The 18,065-nt window shown below is 40.6% G+C and overlaps 1 protein-coding gene across 1 annotated transcript; it reads right to left on the bottom strand.

The window, feature by feature from the left end:
* Positions 1 to 1,979: 1,979 nt before the first annotated feature.
* smg6 (SMG6, nonsense mediated mRNA decay factor) lies at positions 1,980 to 16,038 on the bottom strand. Its single transcript, XM_022738970.1, has 20 exons — positions 15,948 to 16,038; positions 13,763 to 14,554; positions 12,166 to 13,711; positions 11,785 to 11,977; positions 10,596 to 10,706; positions 10,197 to 10,303; positions 9,928 to 10,006; positions 9,558 to 9,668; positions 9,069 to 9,284; positions 7,335 to 7,396; positions 7,047 to 7,192; positions 6,510 to 6,623; positions 5,999 to 6,176; positions 5,109 to 5,328; positions 4,740 to 4,919; positions 4,343 to 4,510; positions 3,825 to 3,969; positions 3,458 to 3,720; positions 3,243 to 3,324; positions 1,980 to 3,103 (listed from the first exon to the last, which is right to left on the bottom strand). The coding sequence occupies exons 1-20, from the start codon at positions 16,036 to 16,038 to the stop codon at positions 2,973 to 2,975; spliced, it is 4,935 nt and encodes a 1,644-aa protein (XP_022594691.1). The 3' UTR covers positions 1,980 to 2,972.
* Between the last annotated feature and the right edge of the window lie 2,027 nt (positions 16,039 to 18,065).

Below are 18,065 nucleotides of genomic sequence, written 5' to 3'. Positions count from 1 at the left end.
ACTGACTCTGTGTGCCTTGCTCTTTATTATCACTGGGAATTTGAAATTTGACCATATGTCAGCTCTAAGAATAGAATATCAGGACTGGACCAGAGCCGTTCAGTCTTTTGAGGCATGTCTAGATAATGATCATGGTCATTAAACTTTTCGCTTTTCAGATTTCACAGATGTCTCCTTCATCATTTCAGTATGGTTGATCTATACATTTCTGCATGTTTGTCTCCTTCATGAATTTATTAAGACATTCCCTGTATTGAAGTGCTACACCCAAACATGCCGTCTCCTTGGTTCCATCACTTTCACCTGTGTAATCCTCAACTACCACATGAGGGCACACATGTAAAGGTTTTGGTATGTGAGTGATTTCCATATAACTTTATGCAGATAATTTGATCTTGTTTTGTTTCTTGTAATAATTTTGATTATCTGGATTTATGAATGGATCCCATCACATATTTATTGTGTCATCATTTGCATGGACTAAATTAATCTGTGTTCAGTAATTTCTCACAAATATTTAAACTGTCCAATTTTTTGTTATAATACAATACTTCATTTTGTGACCTAAATGTATACAAAAATAAGACCTCTGAGTTCTAGACGTTAATACTTCAAGGCTTAATATAAAGTGAATGTCAATATAAAGAAAATCTTTCAGTGCAAGACAACCACATCACAGAAGGAACAGAACAGGTCTAAATAATAAAATGAATATTGGCTGAATTCCATTTTGCTGATTTGGTTTCAGGGTCATGGTACTGTGAAGGTTGGCTCAGTCACAGCTTTCTGGGACTCTTGAATATGACGGAGGAAATGTTCATGTTTTCAGCAACACCTGTGCCTTTCCGGTTATTACAAGTCAAAATGACGGTTGTTAATTTTCACATCAATTAGGTAAAAACAATGCCTTCAAAACATTTTTAATGATGGATGATGAAAAAGTTTTGTGTTATGTTTTTACTACATTTGCTTTGACACTAAAACACTGATGCAGTGCCACTTAACAGAAGCTACAGAAACCCTACAACAGGTGTTGTAGAAAAAAAAAAAAGAATAAACCTGTCTCATAGTTTACAAATACAGAAACATCAACTGCTGATGGTAGTTGTACGAGCCCAGCTAAAAAGGTACAGGACAAATAGAAAGTAGGAAAGCCACTTCTACATACAGTACAATTTCAAATCCATATGATCACACTGTGGTGAGTGAATGATGATTGTGTATGTTCTAACATAACAGAGGGCAGAGGTGTAGATTATATCTATTTTGAGCATCCAGACACCATCTCAAAAGCACACAGAAATATACACTGAATTAACTCAGCATCTCCTAAACTGTCTCCCAAAGCAATGAAGAGAAAGCAAAACAACAAACACAAATACTACCTTCGTGTTCATGTTTGTTGACAATGTGTCAGTGAGGTGTTGTTTTGAACTCGATGGAAATTTTACAGGCTGTAATTTATGCTCTTATGCCACATGTATTTTATTTCAACTAAAGAAAAGTGGATAAGTGACCTTGAAAAAAAACTCAAACTATGAAGAGGAAAACAAGATAATGGTAATGGATAATGATTAAAAACATTTTATGAAAAGGTAAACTGCTACGGTGGTATGAACTGAAAATGCACAAAAAGACTGATAGACACCAATGCTACTCAATAATTAAGTATCTGCAAAGTCACAGTGAAGGACCAAACCAAGTCCTAACATGGTGGCTCTCTACAGGAGACCTGGGTCAAACAGCATTTGCAAATGTTTTTTTCCCCCCCATACTGTTTGAAGTGATAGATGGGTTGAATTTTGTTAAAATGAGAAAATCCCATAAAGTTAGTCAATGTAGCATAATTTTGTAAAACTGAAAACTCACCAGAAGCCAACAAACTAGTTTTGATATATCAAATCTCACAGTTTATGCTGCTCAAAAACACAAAGTAATTATTATTTACAAATACATTTGCACCCAGATCAGTTAAAAAAAAAAAAAAAAAAAAAAAAAAATGGATTCAATTATAATCTATGGTTCACACTGGAAAACTTTGCAGATGCTTATTATCAGTGTCTAAAATGGAAAAATGGCTTCCATGAGGGAAACAAAACTTTTTACACGAGCTCAAAAACAAGCCAAAAGACAGAAAATTAAAATAAACCAATCTTTTTTTTGTTTTTGGTGACTTTTTAAAAACATTTTCAATACCCAAACTTAATGTTAGCTTCAAGCTGGAGGAACAACCAAGTTAACAAACACACATAAGGCACTTCCTGGGTTAGCAGGAAATACCATACCTGCTCACGATTCCTTGGTGGTGCTTATATTGCATGAGGGCTCTTGATCGACCCTCACTGCAATCAGCCACTTTTTACTCTACGGACACAGATCCTCCAGCTGTGCTTCTCTTCGCCTTCCTTTCTCTCAGCTCTGCTTTACAGGCCACAGAAGTCTACGAGACTGGGCCCTCAGAGAAATGTGGAGGTGCCAGTTATGGCCTTCAGTATTGATGTCTTTAATCAATTAAATGACCATAAACACGCTCCCTCTCTCTGGCTCATTCTATCATCACCTCAAATATTGATACTGCTTGCAGAGAGCACACTCACTAACTAGGTGCAGAGGCTCGAGGCTGGACCAGACAACTTACAAATGATATCACTCCATTTTTACCTCCTTCCTCTCTTCTAGTCCAGCCTTTCTGAGACTTATCAAGTCTCCCTGTCTCTTTCTGGGGAAGCTCACTGATCTTAACACATACATACACACACGCTTCATCACAAGAGGGAAAAGCTCATTGAAACCACCCTGCTCTCACTACATTTGTTTGTATTTCATAAGTAGCGGTTCTTTGCTTTCTTTTTCATTTCCTCTCCCCTGTTAATCTCCTCCTCTTCTTCCTCTGCTTAAGTGTGTCTTCTCTCCTGGCTGAGTGGCAAGCAGGCTTCAGCAGTTGGGTTCCTTTGATTCCAGCTTTGCTTGGTTCAGCCCACTTTGGCCCAGCTGAGGAAAGCAGGGATGTCTCGGACTGGGACGTTACGAGTCAAAGCTTTGACGCGCAGGTTACGGTCATCTGTAAGCAGCACCACCTCTCTTTGGAGCCTCACTGTCCCATCTGTTTGGGGGGGGGGGGGGCAAAGAGTATTAAAAGACAAACTCAGAAGACTTTATTTACATCAAATTATGCAAAGTGTTTGCATGTGTGTCAGGAAATATGAACAATGACAGAATCAATGAGAGTCCATGATACATACTTCTCTGATCGGGCATGAAATCCTTTGCTTTGTCTTTGCAGTAGTGGAGACAGCAGGACAGAATCACATCATCATTGTTACCCTGAAGAAGATTAGAAAACTAAGTCTTATTTCACTGCACAATCTGACACCAAAGGACCAAAAAGTTAATAAAAAAATAAATAAAATGAAACCCGAAATGTGTTATTTTGGGTTGCATTTATTAGGGCTCTCACCTGTTGTCCAGAGGTGTCTTCACTGCGGAAGGCAATAGATTCGAGCTGATTTCCTCTGCTTGTTAGGGCTCTGAGGCACGGTTCCCTGGCTTCGAATCCTTTCTCTAAGAAAGCCACAGCCAGCCGGGCCTTCTCCTGAACAGACCGCACATGGGCCACACTGACATTATAGTTGCCACGAGTGCCAATGTTACGCCCTCCTGACCCCACTCCACCACCAAAGTTGTCCTGGCCTTTAGCCAAGCCATCTAACTCTGTGATCACTGGGAAAAAGAACACACACCATGAGTAAACATAAACACAACAGACACACTGGGCATTCTTATCATTTTTAACATGTCACAACGCCACAATTTAATCCTCCTACCGATGAGTGGCACAACTATTATGTATGTTCCACATTGAAGGAGTTTCTTCAGCCCTTCCAAGTGATCAATGAATCCATTGGTATCTGGAACCAAAAACAGAGGCCTCACTTCCAGCTCCAACTGCCCGCCTGTCTGCAGCACCGCCTGGAAGACACAAATGCAAATATGATGTGAAATTCAACTCTGCCACAATATTGTATAATTGTATAAATTTGTCCTATTCAATTGACACTTACTGTACTACCTTAAGACACAAGCATGACCACAAAGAAATAAATTATTTCCACATCACCTGAAATGTTTTTGCCAGTCACACAACGCAAAATCTGAGCATTTCAACACAGGGACTCTTCTAATTATTTAATACAATTTCCTATAACCTGGTATTGTTATGATTTTTGATCTTTTTTTAGTATTTGCTTAACCTATAAAATGTAAGACATACAATACTGCGGTTAAACCTTATTTCCTAATTTAAATGATTATTGTTAGGTACGTATGTATATCCCAGTTTTACCTGTATTTTATCCCTGCGCTTCTGTTGCTGTGCCAGTTTGTTGGCGAGGGCATGGCGTCGTGCCTTCAGCTGTCTGATGTCATTCTCACTGTCTCCCGCCTCCTCTGCATCCTCCTCTCCTTCTGATGCAGAGAGAGATGACTCTGCCTCGACTATGACATCATCAGCCTGCCGAACAGACACACAAAGCAGCTGATATGACACATTTTCAGCAATTTCGCATCCACTGCTTGCAACAACCTCTGCTGTACTGCAATGAAAATTTAATTTCAGCATTTACATAGTTATGAGTGGGTCAAATTTTGAAAGAAAGGAGTGTAATCAGAGAAGAGCGCAAAAGTGTGAGCTAAGTAAAGAGAACAGGTTATTAGAGGGAGAGAAGGAGAAAAATAGTCACCTCTTTCTCTGTTAGAGAATCCTGCCTGCTCCTTGTATCCACTGAGTGGTTAGGTGGAGGAGAAGTTGCCACAGAAATGTATTTGCCTCCCTTGAAGGCCAACAGAGGCTCTTCTTGTCCACACAAAGCCTCCAAAAAGTACTTCAGCACCGTCACTCTCTTACAATCTGCTGCTATTGCCTGAGGAGGGATGACATGGATATAAGTGCATGAAGGATAGTGAATAGGGGTACGTGTAAAAGGTGACAGAAGAATAATCAATACAATTAGTAGCACAGGAGAAGATTTAAGTACGGTAGGTAGGTAGGTAGGTGTAGGTATGGACATCAGTGTTAGAGAAAAAATAACACACCTTTGCCGTCTACTCACCATCTCAGTGTGTCTGTCTGTGTAACATGGCTCCTGTGGTGCAGCCAGCAGTGGTACAAAACCAGCAAGAAGCCTGTCTTCCTTCAGTTGCAGCACAGTCAACTCCTCATCTCCCTCAACTTCATCAGTGTCGACTTTGTAAAGCGGCAGTTCCCCGTGGTCCACACGTGCCAGCACATTACACAGGTCAGCCAGGCACTGCCAAACATCAGGGCTGCAACTTGATAGAAAGGAAAAGCCATAAGTGGTGGTGAGGAATGAGTATTTTAAAGCGCTACCATCTGAAGACAGCTATGTGAAGTACCAGTGGAGGGCATGAGCAGAACCAACAGATTAACCTGTTAACAATATATCAAATAACAATGTGTAATGCAAGAGACATTGCTCAGAGTGATGAACCTAGAGAATTTCCATCTGAACCTGCAGCTTCCCTCGGCTTTACAGAGCTTTTTAATGACTTTCAAGTTACAGTTTTAGCTATCTGGCCCACAGCTTTATGGTTTTGGGTTCACTCTCACCACTCTCTGTTTCTGGCCACAGCAGGCAGCTGTTTACAGTGAAAAAGCCTTAAAACACCACTGCACACTACCTGCTCAGCACCAAACAGCAGAGAGACAAAGTTAGTGATTAGCTGGTAAACCTGATGGAACACTTAGCAACTAAAGAGCTGGATATTTTCCTAAGTAGTTGGACTAAAAACAGAGCTAAAAGTGATGTGAAGGTGGTGAGAAACACGACTCCAAATGAGGGATAATGTTGCTTTCTGACTCTTCAATGAGTAAATTAGCAATTGTTTGCTAACATGTTAACCATATCAACTTAAAAGGTGATGAATTTTTTTCATTTCCAGTCCCCTGTAGTATCCAAAATAAGTTATTGCAGATACTCACTCTATACTGCATGGTGGTGGGTTCCACTGGTCTGGGTGTCCCAACATCCAGTCAGACCAGACCTTGATGCTTGGCAGTAGTTCTCTAAGGTCCAGTGGGAAGGCAGAGACCCTTACCATACCATCCAGCTCCTCCCCTTTACCCCCCTCCTCCTCTCCATCTGCCATGGGGACTGGTTCTGAAAGAGAGAAAGAGTTGACACTTTTCAAAAACAATCCGCAATTATAAAAAAATCAAACAAAAACAAATGAAACTTGTGTGTAAAACAAGCACATTAAAACAGGGTACTCTATTTATTAATTAGTTCTACAAGTAATCTCCACCAATGTGCTGTGGGACTATACAGTGAGTATTTTTTGTCTTTTAACTGTTCAACTGACACAGATGAAAACAACTTACTACTAACATTGACCTTAATTTCAAAATATTTACATATAAGTTGCATATGTGCATAGGGCAACTTTAGTAAATGCTGCTGATCAAATACTTGTGAAGCTTACTGTGTGTGTACCTGCAGGTATATCTCTGAGCAGCTCTGTGCAACGCTGCACCAGTAGTGCAAACATGCCAAGACCCAGGGCAGTGCTTTGTTCCTGCAAAACGGACCGAACTTCTCCCTCTTCACCTGACAAACAGCGACAAGAATTTGAAAAAGTACTTCTTCAACACTCTTTGTATCAGTATTACCAATGACTTGTGTTCAAGTTTGGAGAAGAACTGCAAACACTGTTGCATAATAAAGAACTTGCATGTGAGAACATGAGATTAAAAGTGTGTGAAAGAGCTATTATCAACTCTGAAATTTCCACTGAATCTCTTCAAGTTTAAACATACAAGTGAGTTACCATGTGTTTCTTAAATTGAGTCGTATTTTAAACCAAGTTTAAATAAATGAAATCCATGTTTATAACTTACATAAAAATAAAATAAGTTGGTCATTAGTCATGCATTTGTATCAATTTTGTAGATAAAAACAATGCATTAAAACTTTGCTGTTTGAAGCTTGTTGTTTAATGATGATAATGTGTGTGGGTGTATATAGCATTACCTCTGCTGTGGGCATTGTGTATGGTGAACATGTTGATGGTGATGATCTGCAGCATGTGTGTGCTGCCCAGTAGGGAAGGGCCATGCTGGAGCAGTGACCTGAACTCCTGCAGAACACGACTCGCCACTCCAGGGAATGATTCCATGCTGAAGAAGCAAGACATACACGATCATAAAAATACAGAAAAACAGGCACTCACAAAAAAATACATTTTTAGATTATATTCTCAATTCTTCAAACTCTTTAGTCCCTAAATGTAAGAGCTGGAACACATGAGACATCACTTACCCCACTTTAGTGAAGAGCTTGCCATGTGCATGCAGGAAACTCAGAATGAACCTCTTATTTAGCTGAAGAAAAAAAGAGAAAGTTGAAAGAGGAAAAGTATTACTAATCTTTGGCCAATAGTTTTATTTAGCTACAAATCCTATAGCAAATGACAATAAAACACAGTTCTTCATCCAGTGACAAAGCACATGGAGCTGACATCTCCATTTAAATACACCCAGGATTTTGAACAAAAGTGGTGGGAGGAAATGGACTGAAAGGCTACTGAAGCTGGCACAGACGATACACAGACATATGTCTCTCCCAACATATTTCTTTAAAAAAAAAAAAAAAATCACAGGGACTCCAATACAACATGTCAAAAAACTGGTATCCCTTTGCAAGGACACAGCATAAGAAAAAAAGCTGCACTGTACTGATACAGGAATGTGAAAAGGGGGTGGTAGAGAAAAATTGTGATCTTTCACTCGAAGAACTCACTCCTGAGTGCAATAAATTATTCACAGCGTAATGTTCAATAAAGCATCACATCAGAGCTACTACAGCTTAACCCACAACCACACTAACAGAAACAAGTGATATGTGTCTAGGTTGTAACTGAGCCAGCTGATATTGTTGGATGCAATCTGAGCACCTCCCATAGGGGTGGGGGCCCAACCCACACACTTGACGTGCTGGAGATGGTATACAGTGGCATCAGAAAATGTTCAGACGCATTCACTTTTTTGCTCACTTTATTGTGTTATTTATTGTATTGCCCATCAGTCTACACACAATAACCCATAATGACAAAGTGAAAACATGTTTCTCCCAGATTCTCCCATTTCTGCAGAGGACTGAACCTCTGTTAGAGTGACCATTGGAGTCTTCGTCACCTCCCCAACCAAGGCGCTTCTTGCCCAGTTACTTGCCAGACAGCCAACTCTAGGAAGAGTCCATGTGACTCCAAACTTCTTGCATTTTACAATTATTGAGCTCCTGGGAACTTTTTTAAAAGCTTAAGAAGTGGTTATCCCCTCACTTATCTTTGCCTTGCCACAATTTTTTTATCTAGGGTCTTACTTGAACTTTATGGATTGTTTTTGTCCTGACTTGCAGTGTGAAGTGTGGGACAATATATGCACAGGTGTGAGCCTTTCTAAACTATGTCCAATCAATTCAGTTTGCCACAGGTGCACTCAAGTTCAACACATATCTCAAGGAAATTTAAAGCAAACAGGATACACCTGACCACAATTCGAGTGCTACAGCAAAGGGTCTGAAAACTTCTGTAAATGTTTTGATTTTCAATACATTTGCAAACATTTGTAAAAACATGTTTTCACTTTGTCATTATGGATTAATGGGTATCATGGAACATGAAATATTAAGGAAGTCAAATAATAATAATAAAATCTAAAATAAAGTAAAAATTATATGATGACTTAAAGAATGAATGAGAGTCAAAATAAATGAGAGGAAAATTTAAAGGAGATAAAATAATATATCTAATATAAATTAGATTTCGAGGAAGAGAGGGAAAATAAAACACAATAAAATGGATTGAGAGACATCTGCAGACACTAGTGTCCCTGTTGAAAAGAAAATAAACTTTATATAACTAAGATAAAAAAAACGTGTTAAAAAATATGCACACACAGACACGAGTGTGTCTTTCATGTAAAGGAATATGACGCATGAGACTCGATGAGCGTGTGTGTATGAGAGAGCGCGAAAGGAAGAAAGGAATCTTACGTCACTAGCGCTGAGACTACCCAGCTCTCCATCCTGTTCTGAGTCTCTGCTGGACTCACTACCTCCTCTCTGTGAGGATGGGGTTGCTGCTTGTCCACTGGGACGAATCCAAATCTCCACACGTGCTCCCTCTTCCCCTCTTCCTCTGCCTCTTACTGCTGGACCCCTGGAGCCTCCTTCATGCTCTTGCCGTCTCCTTCGCTCCAGCTGCTCTGTCTACAAGAACAAAATCTGTAAACAAGAAACGCTTGCGCCGTCTTAAGTCTCAGCATAATCGCCAGATTATAGTAAGCTTAACAAGTCATGTTTATAGGGTAATTTATTAAGCAAATTATTGAGTTAACACACTAATGTGTGAATGTCATTATATTTTTAACATCCCCTTTCATCATTGCTAAAAAACCACAATAGTTCATTTTGCAGAGCGTATCCATGTCAAGGTCAATCTCATCATCTGGCATAAGTTAATGCACAAAGTGTGTGACTAACCTTACGCTTGGCTTCTTCAAACAGACTCATCAGGCTTTCCTTTGCAGTCAGGATCGGGTTTGAAGCTGCCAAGCTGCGCATGTAATAATACACTGCATCCAACTTCCGCTTCTGTAATTGAGAGAGGCAGGATGACAGTAAGAAGGATGTATCCTACAAAAAGCCGCACACCGGGGGTGTCAACAGATCATTACACAAAATATAGTTGTATTTTTCAATTATCCTGGTGACATGCCAGGAGAAATACAATCAGTCATAAAAAAGTCAAAACTTACTTAAATGCCAATGAACTAATTATGTTTGGGCAGACCATTTTCAGCTAAATATGCAACTCTCAACTTTCCTTCTCTACTTACTACATATCACTTACTGTATAGACTGCCAGCAGAGCCAGCTGGTTATAAGGTCGTCCATTTTTGGGGGCAATCTGCTGAGCTTTCAGGTACCAGCTAAGAAGAAATGGAAAAGTGCAGTCATGAGATACCATCAGACAAATTTTCCAGGTTACAGTTCTTATAGGCTAGTCATCACCACCCACTCTTGGACTTAAGAGATACCAGATTTTAACAATGTAGCCCTCTTGAACAAGTCAAGTCCTACCTTTAAGCTAATACACAGACTGCTCAAATTATAGCCTACCTGCGAGCCTTGCCGTAGTTGGCTGAGTCGCTGGCTTGTTCCCGGTAACGTGCAATATCTCCCTGACAAATCATACAGCGTTGAGCACTGATAAGTGCATACTTTACCTGAAAAACACAGAAACTTTAACAGTTTGCTAAATACAAAGTTCAGATAGCACATAATTACAGATATGATTAACAAGTAGTAAGTAACTAAGCTGCTGACTATATTGTCAGTAACACGGTAATCTAATCAAGTACTGGTTCAAAAGTTGGTTAAACAACATGTTATAAATTATAATTAAATTATATAAATGTAATAAATGTGTGGGTCCTACTATACTACTTTGAAAAAATATAAATCTTTGAATACAGTGCCCACACAAACACACACAGACTAAAAGGAATATTGCTGTACCGTTTTGCGTAATGGCCTCGCCCTGATAGCCATGCCATCCATGTAATCCTCTAACTTAAACTGGTACACTGTCTGCAGTTTCTGAAGCAGCGCATCAAAGAACAGTGCTCCCTGTGAAACACAGACAATGATCACAATGGACAAGTTAAGTTACAGTGAAGAAAAAAATGATTGAATTTATTATGGCCTGTTACCACAACAAGAAATCAAAACTGTAAAATGGTTTGGACACAAGTATTTCTAAGCTTCATAGAAAACATATTAATACACTGCATTATCTACTTATATACACTTTTGGGTTTACTGATCCCAGTCTATACCCAAATACTAAATAAGATCAGAACTGTACAATAAAGACCTTAAGTATTTGGACAGTTACACATTTTTGGTTCTTAAGCTTTGTGCTTCAGTACATTCAAGGTGAAATAAAATAATGGATATTACACTGAAGTGCCAAGTCTCAGCTTTAATTTGAGTGGGTTTACGTCAATACTGAAAGAACTATGAGTGAGATATAGCCCTTTTTAGCACATAGTGCCCAAATTGCTAGGGCTCCAAAGTAATTGGACACTTAGCTACTAAATGTGTCTTGGACAGCTGCATGTCATTTCAATGCATGCACAACACAGCTCACACACTGCTGATGGAGAGTTGAGAGTTGCCATTTAGAGTCAGGGGGAGTTGTCTGTCAATATGAGGAGTAAAGATGACCATGCAAGTGAAGAAGATAATTACATAAAAAAGAGCAAAAAAAACTACAAATAGATTAAAAAAAGCAGCTCATAACCCAGAGCCACCACCTCATCTGTCAAACATGGCGGTAGTTCTGTTATAGCTCGGGCAGGTATGGCTGCCAGTGGAACTTGTACATTGGCATTTACTGAAGATTTCACTGCTGATGGAAGCAACAGGTTGAATACAGAGGTATGCAGGACAGGTATACAGGATACATGATTTTCTTTCAAATTGAATGTGCTGAAGTGCAGAGCCTGTAGAACAAAAAACACTTAACTGTCAAATACTTTCGGTCTGCACTGTATATCATATCAAGCACACAAAGCGTCTGTCTTTACGCATGCTCAAGCAAGAATATGAATCCTGCACCCACATCCTCAATGCTAGACACGCACCCCCTATCTGCCCCCTTACAAAAACCTTGCCTCATCTGAATTTTCTGCACATTCCTCACCTCATCAAGCAGCGTGAGCAGCATGTTCCTGATATGAGGGGTGTTGTCATAGGCGGGGTCTTTGAGTAGCTGCCGGAAGTGCTCTATGACCTGGTAAAAGACATTCTTCCACAAAGCCTGGTCCACATTCTGAGAGTCTGAGAGCTCGATGTCTGTGAGGATGACCTGCTCGTATAGCCCCAAAAGGTCGGCTCTGGAAAACACAAAGGAATAAGGACAGTGCTTTTTCAATATGTCTACTGGCTCAGTTCTGTTGAGGTTTTTTTAATTAGTCCGGAGGAGGAACTGACAGCCAAACAAGTAGTATAAGACAAAAGAATAGAACAAAAACACACAATCAGAAGAATGCCACTAACACACACCTTTCCCTCAAATCCTCACCTGAGCTGGGCCATGCGATCCAGTCCATCAGCACTCACTCTGTCCCTGGACAGGAGGTTACTGAGCTGGAGCTCCTGTGCATCTGCAGCCCTCAGCAGCTTCCCCAACTCCCCTCTGGCTTGTTGCTCCACTTCTTCAAATGTCAAACCACCACCTCCACTTGGCTGAGAATATCCTGCTCCCCTGTAACTCCCACAGAACTGACCCACACCAGCACCTGGGTACATACCGTTAGGGGGAGCCATTTGGTAGGGCCCCATATGATATGAATATGGATAGCGCTGGCTGGTGGTGGTGCCAGGATTGGTGGACATGGGGTAGCAATAGGGGTTGTCAGAGTTTTGGAATTTGTAGTAGGCCATGGTGGCAGCCTGCTGGGATCGAAAGTGTTCACCCTGCGGGACTGGAGGACTGCCTGTTACTTCATCATCTGTGTCCAGAAAGTTAAGTGGTCCATATCCGGTCCCTGTCTGAAGATATATAGGCTGTTGGAGAGATTTATGCTGTGAGGACTGGGTGCTGGTAAGAGCAGGTTTCTGGTCTGGGTTATTGGGATCCCAGAGTCGTCTGACTCCTCCTCCTCTGCCTCCTCTACTACTGCCAGCTGCTCCTCCCCTAATTCCGCCAAAGAGAAGTCTTTGCCCAACCTCAGGTGAATTAGAGATATCTGTGCGGGCTGGGAGCACCAAGATACCCCCACCTCTGCCACGGGGAACCAAGCCTGGCTTGCAATGCTGTACATCCCCACTATGTGATGAGATACCTGAATGTTTTTCAAGAGAAACCCTTAGGATTCCTCGACCTCCACCTTTGTTTCCCTTTGGTCTGTTCCTTTCTTCCCTACGCCTCGCTGTACTTAGCTCTTCCTCCCCGCCTCTTCTCCTCCTCCTTCTATCTTCTGCTATGTCACTCATCTCACTCCCCTCCATGGATTCTGTAGATGATTCCCCGTTGGTTGTCCAGCTTCGTAAATGACTCCTTCGTCCTTCCCCACTATTAGCTATCTCCTCTTTGTTACTGTGCTTAGGCTGCAAGCGTGGCCACTTGGTGCTTTCCAAATCCATCCCTAGTCCTGGACCATCCAGGCTGGTCACACTGCTGGTAGAGCTACTGCTGTAAGTTCGATTCCGTGATCGTCGAATATCAGATTTGGAATATCGTTTTGAGGAAGATGTGATGTTTGCATTGGATTTGTTTCTATCAACTACAGTCCTGTCTACATTTTTTTCTGTCTTAGCATCTTTCTCCACTTCTCTAGACCGGTTGTTGTTGTTGTTGTCTCCTCTTCTGCTTTCTCTACAGTTCTCTCTTCCTTTGATTTGGTGTGCCTCTCCTGTCTTACCTGGTTTATTATCCCTATCTGCTTCTGCTGCTCTCCTGTCTTTCTCTTTCTCAACTTTACACTGGTCACTCTTCCCTACACCACTTATATCATCTTCTCCTTTTCTGGAATCCTGATTCCTCTCTTTTTCCTTCTCCCCTCCTCTTCTCCTGCGATTTCCCTTTTCCTTCTTCTTCTCCATCTTTTCCTCCTCCTCTTTTGTTCCTCCCCCTTGGCCTCGCCTTCCCTTATCAGTTGTTTCCCCTCTCCTGCAGCCTAACTCTTCAACATCTTGGCCTTCACATACCACTTTACCCTTGTCCTTGACATTGAGTTTTTCAACTTTGCTTGTAATTTTCTCCACCGAAGCATCAGAAGGTAATGGAGGTTTCTGAACATCTCGGTTTCCTTGTTTTCCGTTTGTCTCACTGGATTTAGACAATTTTACATTTTCTTGTGTACCTTTTACTTCTTTACCTTTCCCTCCCCGCTTCTGTGTAGATGTTTTTTTGTTCCCCTCTATTTCTCCTGTACTCAACTGGGATTCAGGCTCAGTTTTCTGCTCATGCTTCTTAGAAGGAGGTTTGTCCTGCTCTCTTCCAACCCCACAATCCTTTCCCTGGATGTTCCTCCGGCTCCCAGGTTGATAAAATTCTCGATCTGGTTTGCGGGCTTTTCTTGCTGGTTTAGCCGCTCCTGCAGGTTCCTGGTGTTCTGTATGATTTTCAACAAAGCCTTTTTCTTGATTTGCTTCCATTTTAGCCTGTGAGTGGCTGCCCTTTCTACAGTTCTGAGTGTTACTATTGTCACCTCTCATCCTGTCTTCTTCCTTTTTGTCAGTGCCCATCCCATCTGTGCACTCTAGCACTTTTTCAGAGACACCCTTTTTCTCACTCTGTGATGGTTCATCGTGCTCATGTACAAAGGTTGCCAGGGGATCACTTTGACCAGGTTCTCCCTCCTCACTGTCACGGTGACGCCGTCCATGTCCAGCTACCGGCTGGTAGCGTTGCAGATCAGGGCGCTTTCCCTCACGTCTCCTATGTTGCTTGGGTACATGTTGTTCCTCTGGAGAAAGAAAACACACAGAAAAAAGAAATTAAGATGCTGACAGTCAAAGTCAGACATTTACATAGTAGATGAAGCATGGGTATCAAAAACTATGGATGGCATTTTGTTTCTTTTCTTGTCAAGAAATCCAATGCAGGGGCGTCGTGTGGTGTAGTGGTCTAAGCAGGCTACAGTCCTCGCTGCAGTTGGCCCCGGTTCGAGTGCCGCATTGGACGGCCTTTGCTGCATGTCCTTCCCCCTCTCTCTGCCTCCCATTTCCTGTCTCTCTCTACTGTACTATCAAATAAAGGCATACAAAAAGCCCCCAAAAAAAAGAAAAAAGAAAAAGAAATCCAATGCAAAGCCCAAATACAACAACTTCACTGCCTTGTCTGTGGTCCATTAATTCCCAAAATGGGTTACAAATACATAGTTTAATTTCTAAAAAGGGCTCAGTACATTACTTAATTACTTAGGTTACTTAAACTGGAGTAAATAGTGCACTTGCTAGGGACTATTACCCATTGTGATTAATATGCACTTGGCACTCTAGTATTGATGACAACATAACATTTTATGTTTTTGAACAACAATTGAGGGATATGCTACATCAAGTTCTTTACTTGGGATTAGCTGACAATAAGGAAAAAAAGAATATCACCAGCCTTTCATTTTCAAGATAAAACAATTAAAGTTTTGCCTGTTTGGAACCAAGTCACTGGAATATGCTTATACTGACACAGACATGCTCATGTCATCCACAACAACAATACTGCATTAATTACATATGAAGAGCGTAACCTGTTTACTAACAGAAACTAACCACCTTACAATTAATGTCAAGAGAGCATTGAGAGAGCACTCTGTGTGAACTTTTGACAAAGTGTTCGAGGGAACTGCGCAGCTACAAAACTCGAAACTCACATCAGTTTTTAGACTACTATATATGTTGATTTTTAAAATATAATCCCTGTGCATAAACAAACAACCACCTGCAATGGTTAGTTGACGATAACTATGTTGTCTAACGTTAACCAACGCTTGACGATAACAGTCGAGCTTCTCTGTCCTAATACAAGTTAACGTTACACCTTAATATTAAGACACATTCCTTATGCTAGTCTACTTAAAGTTTAAAGAATAATCATTAAAACTGGTAAGGAACATATACAAACACGGTTAAATCGTGACAAGTCGTACATGAATTACGGTTGAAAGGGGCGTTTAAAACAAACCGCGCGGGACCAAAGAATAGACAGATAGCCAAGTTAGCTAGCTAACAACATTAGCTGGGTACAAACTTAGCAACTCCGTAGGCTACTTTCAGTTGACTTGGGATACTTCTTCGCCCGTATTTATCGACTTTTTCGCGAATGCATCCCACCCTAGTATTTGGTTCACTTCCCCTCACCTTTCTGACAGTCAGTTGTATTAATTGTATTCGACGCTTCAGCTCGGAGTTCCGCAGCTGAGATTCGCACTCTGTCCAGTTCGTTCGCCATCTTTGCTTTGACTAAAACAAACACAACAAGTATGGTGGCCCAGCGGGATCAAACATGTTCACCGGATGACGTAGCATCGAAGGCAATTGGGTAATGTAGTACGGCAATGTAGTTTGCTCTGTTTAGTCATCCGTTTTCAGATTCTTTACTTAGTAGTAAGTAAGCATTTAAATATCAGAATTTTGCAGGTTATATGTAAAAGTACTACATTCAGATTTTGCTATTATACTACTGCTATACTGCTATTCAAATATCATGTATTATTGACCTACTACAATTATTATAGATATTTTCTTTGATAAAAGGGTGTTTGATGATGATGGCACAAAGTTTCCCAATATTGCATCAAGAAATCAAAAGAAAGAATCAAAAGATACTTTATTGCCATTACAATTAGACTCATTGTAAATTTTAAAGTGACTGACAAAGTCTTTAAGCCAATAATTGTTTTTAAGCATTTTCTGTTACAATGGGACAAAATGTGTATCATTCTGAAATGTGTAGTTATGTAATTCTTACGTAGGCCTTGACCTACATATCAGGTCTGGGGGAAGGGGGTTTATATGTCTGCATATTATATAAAGACACAGAGAGACAGATATACTGCATACATACATACACACCATGCTCAATTCCATTCAATATCCACTAGATGTCAGGATAGATTACTTTATTTTCATTTTTATCTTAAGCATCCTATTGTCCAACGCCTTGGATTGGCCCAAAAATGAACTTTCTGTCTACTTTTGTTTTCCAACTAAGTGATTTGTATTGTATGTATGTATCTTTTCTCTCCTGTCTTCCACTCACAACTTTGATGTGAACTGACCTGACAATTTGCATGAGGAGGTGTGTAGAGGAATTGTGGGACTGCAAAGAAAATACAACAAATTACATAAACACGTAACACACATAAAAAGACTGGGTATGTGTGTGTGTGTGTGTGTGTGTGTCTGTGCATGCATGTGCATATGAGGAAGGGGGGTGGAGGGTTCATGCAGCTATCATCTATGTGGCTGATGCTAGAGTAAACAGCTTCATTTCCCTAGCAACACCAAATTAAAGGGCCAGAGTCTCTTGTCCTTCCTACAAGTCTCCCACACACACACACACACACTCACACAATTACACACACACACACACACACACACACACACACACACACAAGTCTTCATCCAGAGCCAAACCTCCTCTTTCTCCACACACATTCCTTCTTTATCTCACTTAATTATTAATCCAAGGTACTTGGCTCTCTTCTTTGGCATAGTAATCAGGAATGTCTACACATACTTATGTGTGTGCAGATCACTTCTTACAGTAATATAGAAGTTAGCTACTTTTGTATAACTTATCTACTACCAAATTATAAAGCAGGCAGGCAACAGAACGATAGTACATATAGTACAGCAGAAAGAACTGGGCTAATTACACAATTTTTAAGCCCATGTATGTATTTATTTATTAATTTTTTTCTTTAATGCTATTATCTTATTTCATTATTGTTGTCACTATATATACTGTGTTTTATTGATGAATTTTATATTTTATGTAACACACTTGAAACAAAGGTTAAATCAAGATGACACATTGATGATGATGATGATGATGATTATTATCATTATCGATCATTATTATTATCATCATCGCTATAATTTTTATCCATATATTATATCATTCCCGGCGTGAACTCTTTCTCGGTTTTTCATTTTACAATCACAAGTATTCTTATGTGGTATAAACTATATGACACATTGTGTGTGAATGCAGAATACTGTTGTGATGTAGTGCTAACAGTGTCTCTCGATGAAGCGCTGGCACACCAGGGGTTGTAGAATGTTTCGTGTCTGCAGTGGAGAGGTGTGAGAGAGGGAGGGGGGCTGCCGGAAGTGGTGGGCGTGTGTCTCCCTGTGTGTGTGTGTGTGTGAGTGTGTGTGTGTGAGAGTCTGTAAGTTACTTGTGTGCCTCTGTGCGTGTGTGTGTGTGTGTGTGTGTGTATGTGTGCAGAGTTCTGATTGTCAGTGCTGCAC

The sequence above is a fragment of the Seriola dumerili genome, unplaced genomic scaffold, assembly GCF_002260705.1.
Source record: "Seriola dumerili isolate Sdu_G_001 unplaced genomic scaffold, Sdu_1.0 BDQW01000040.1, whole genome shotgun sequence".
Classification (NCBI taxonomy): domain Eukaryota; kingdom Metazoa; phylum Chordata; class Actinopteri; order Carangiformes; family Carangidae; genus Seriola; species Seriola dumerili.
This window is presented reverse-complemented; position numbering and strand designations above follow the sequence as displayed.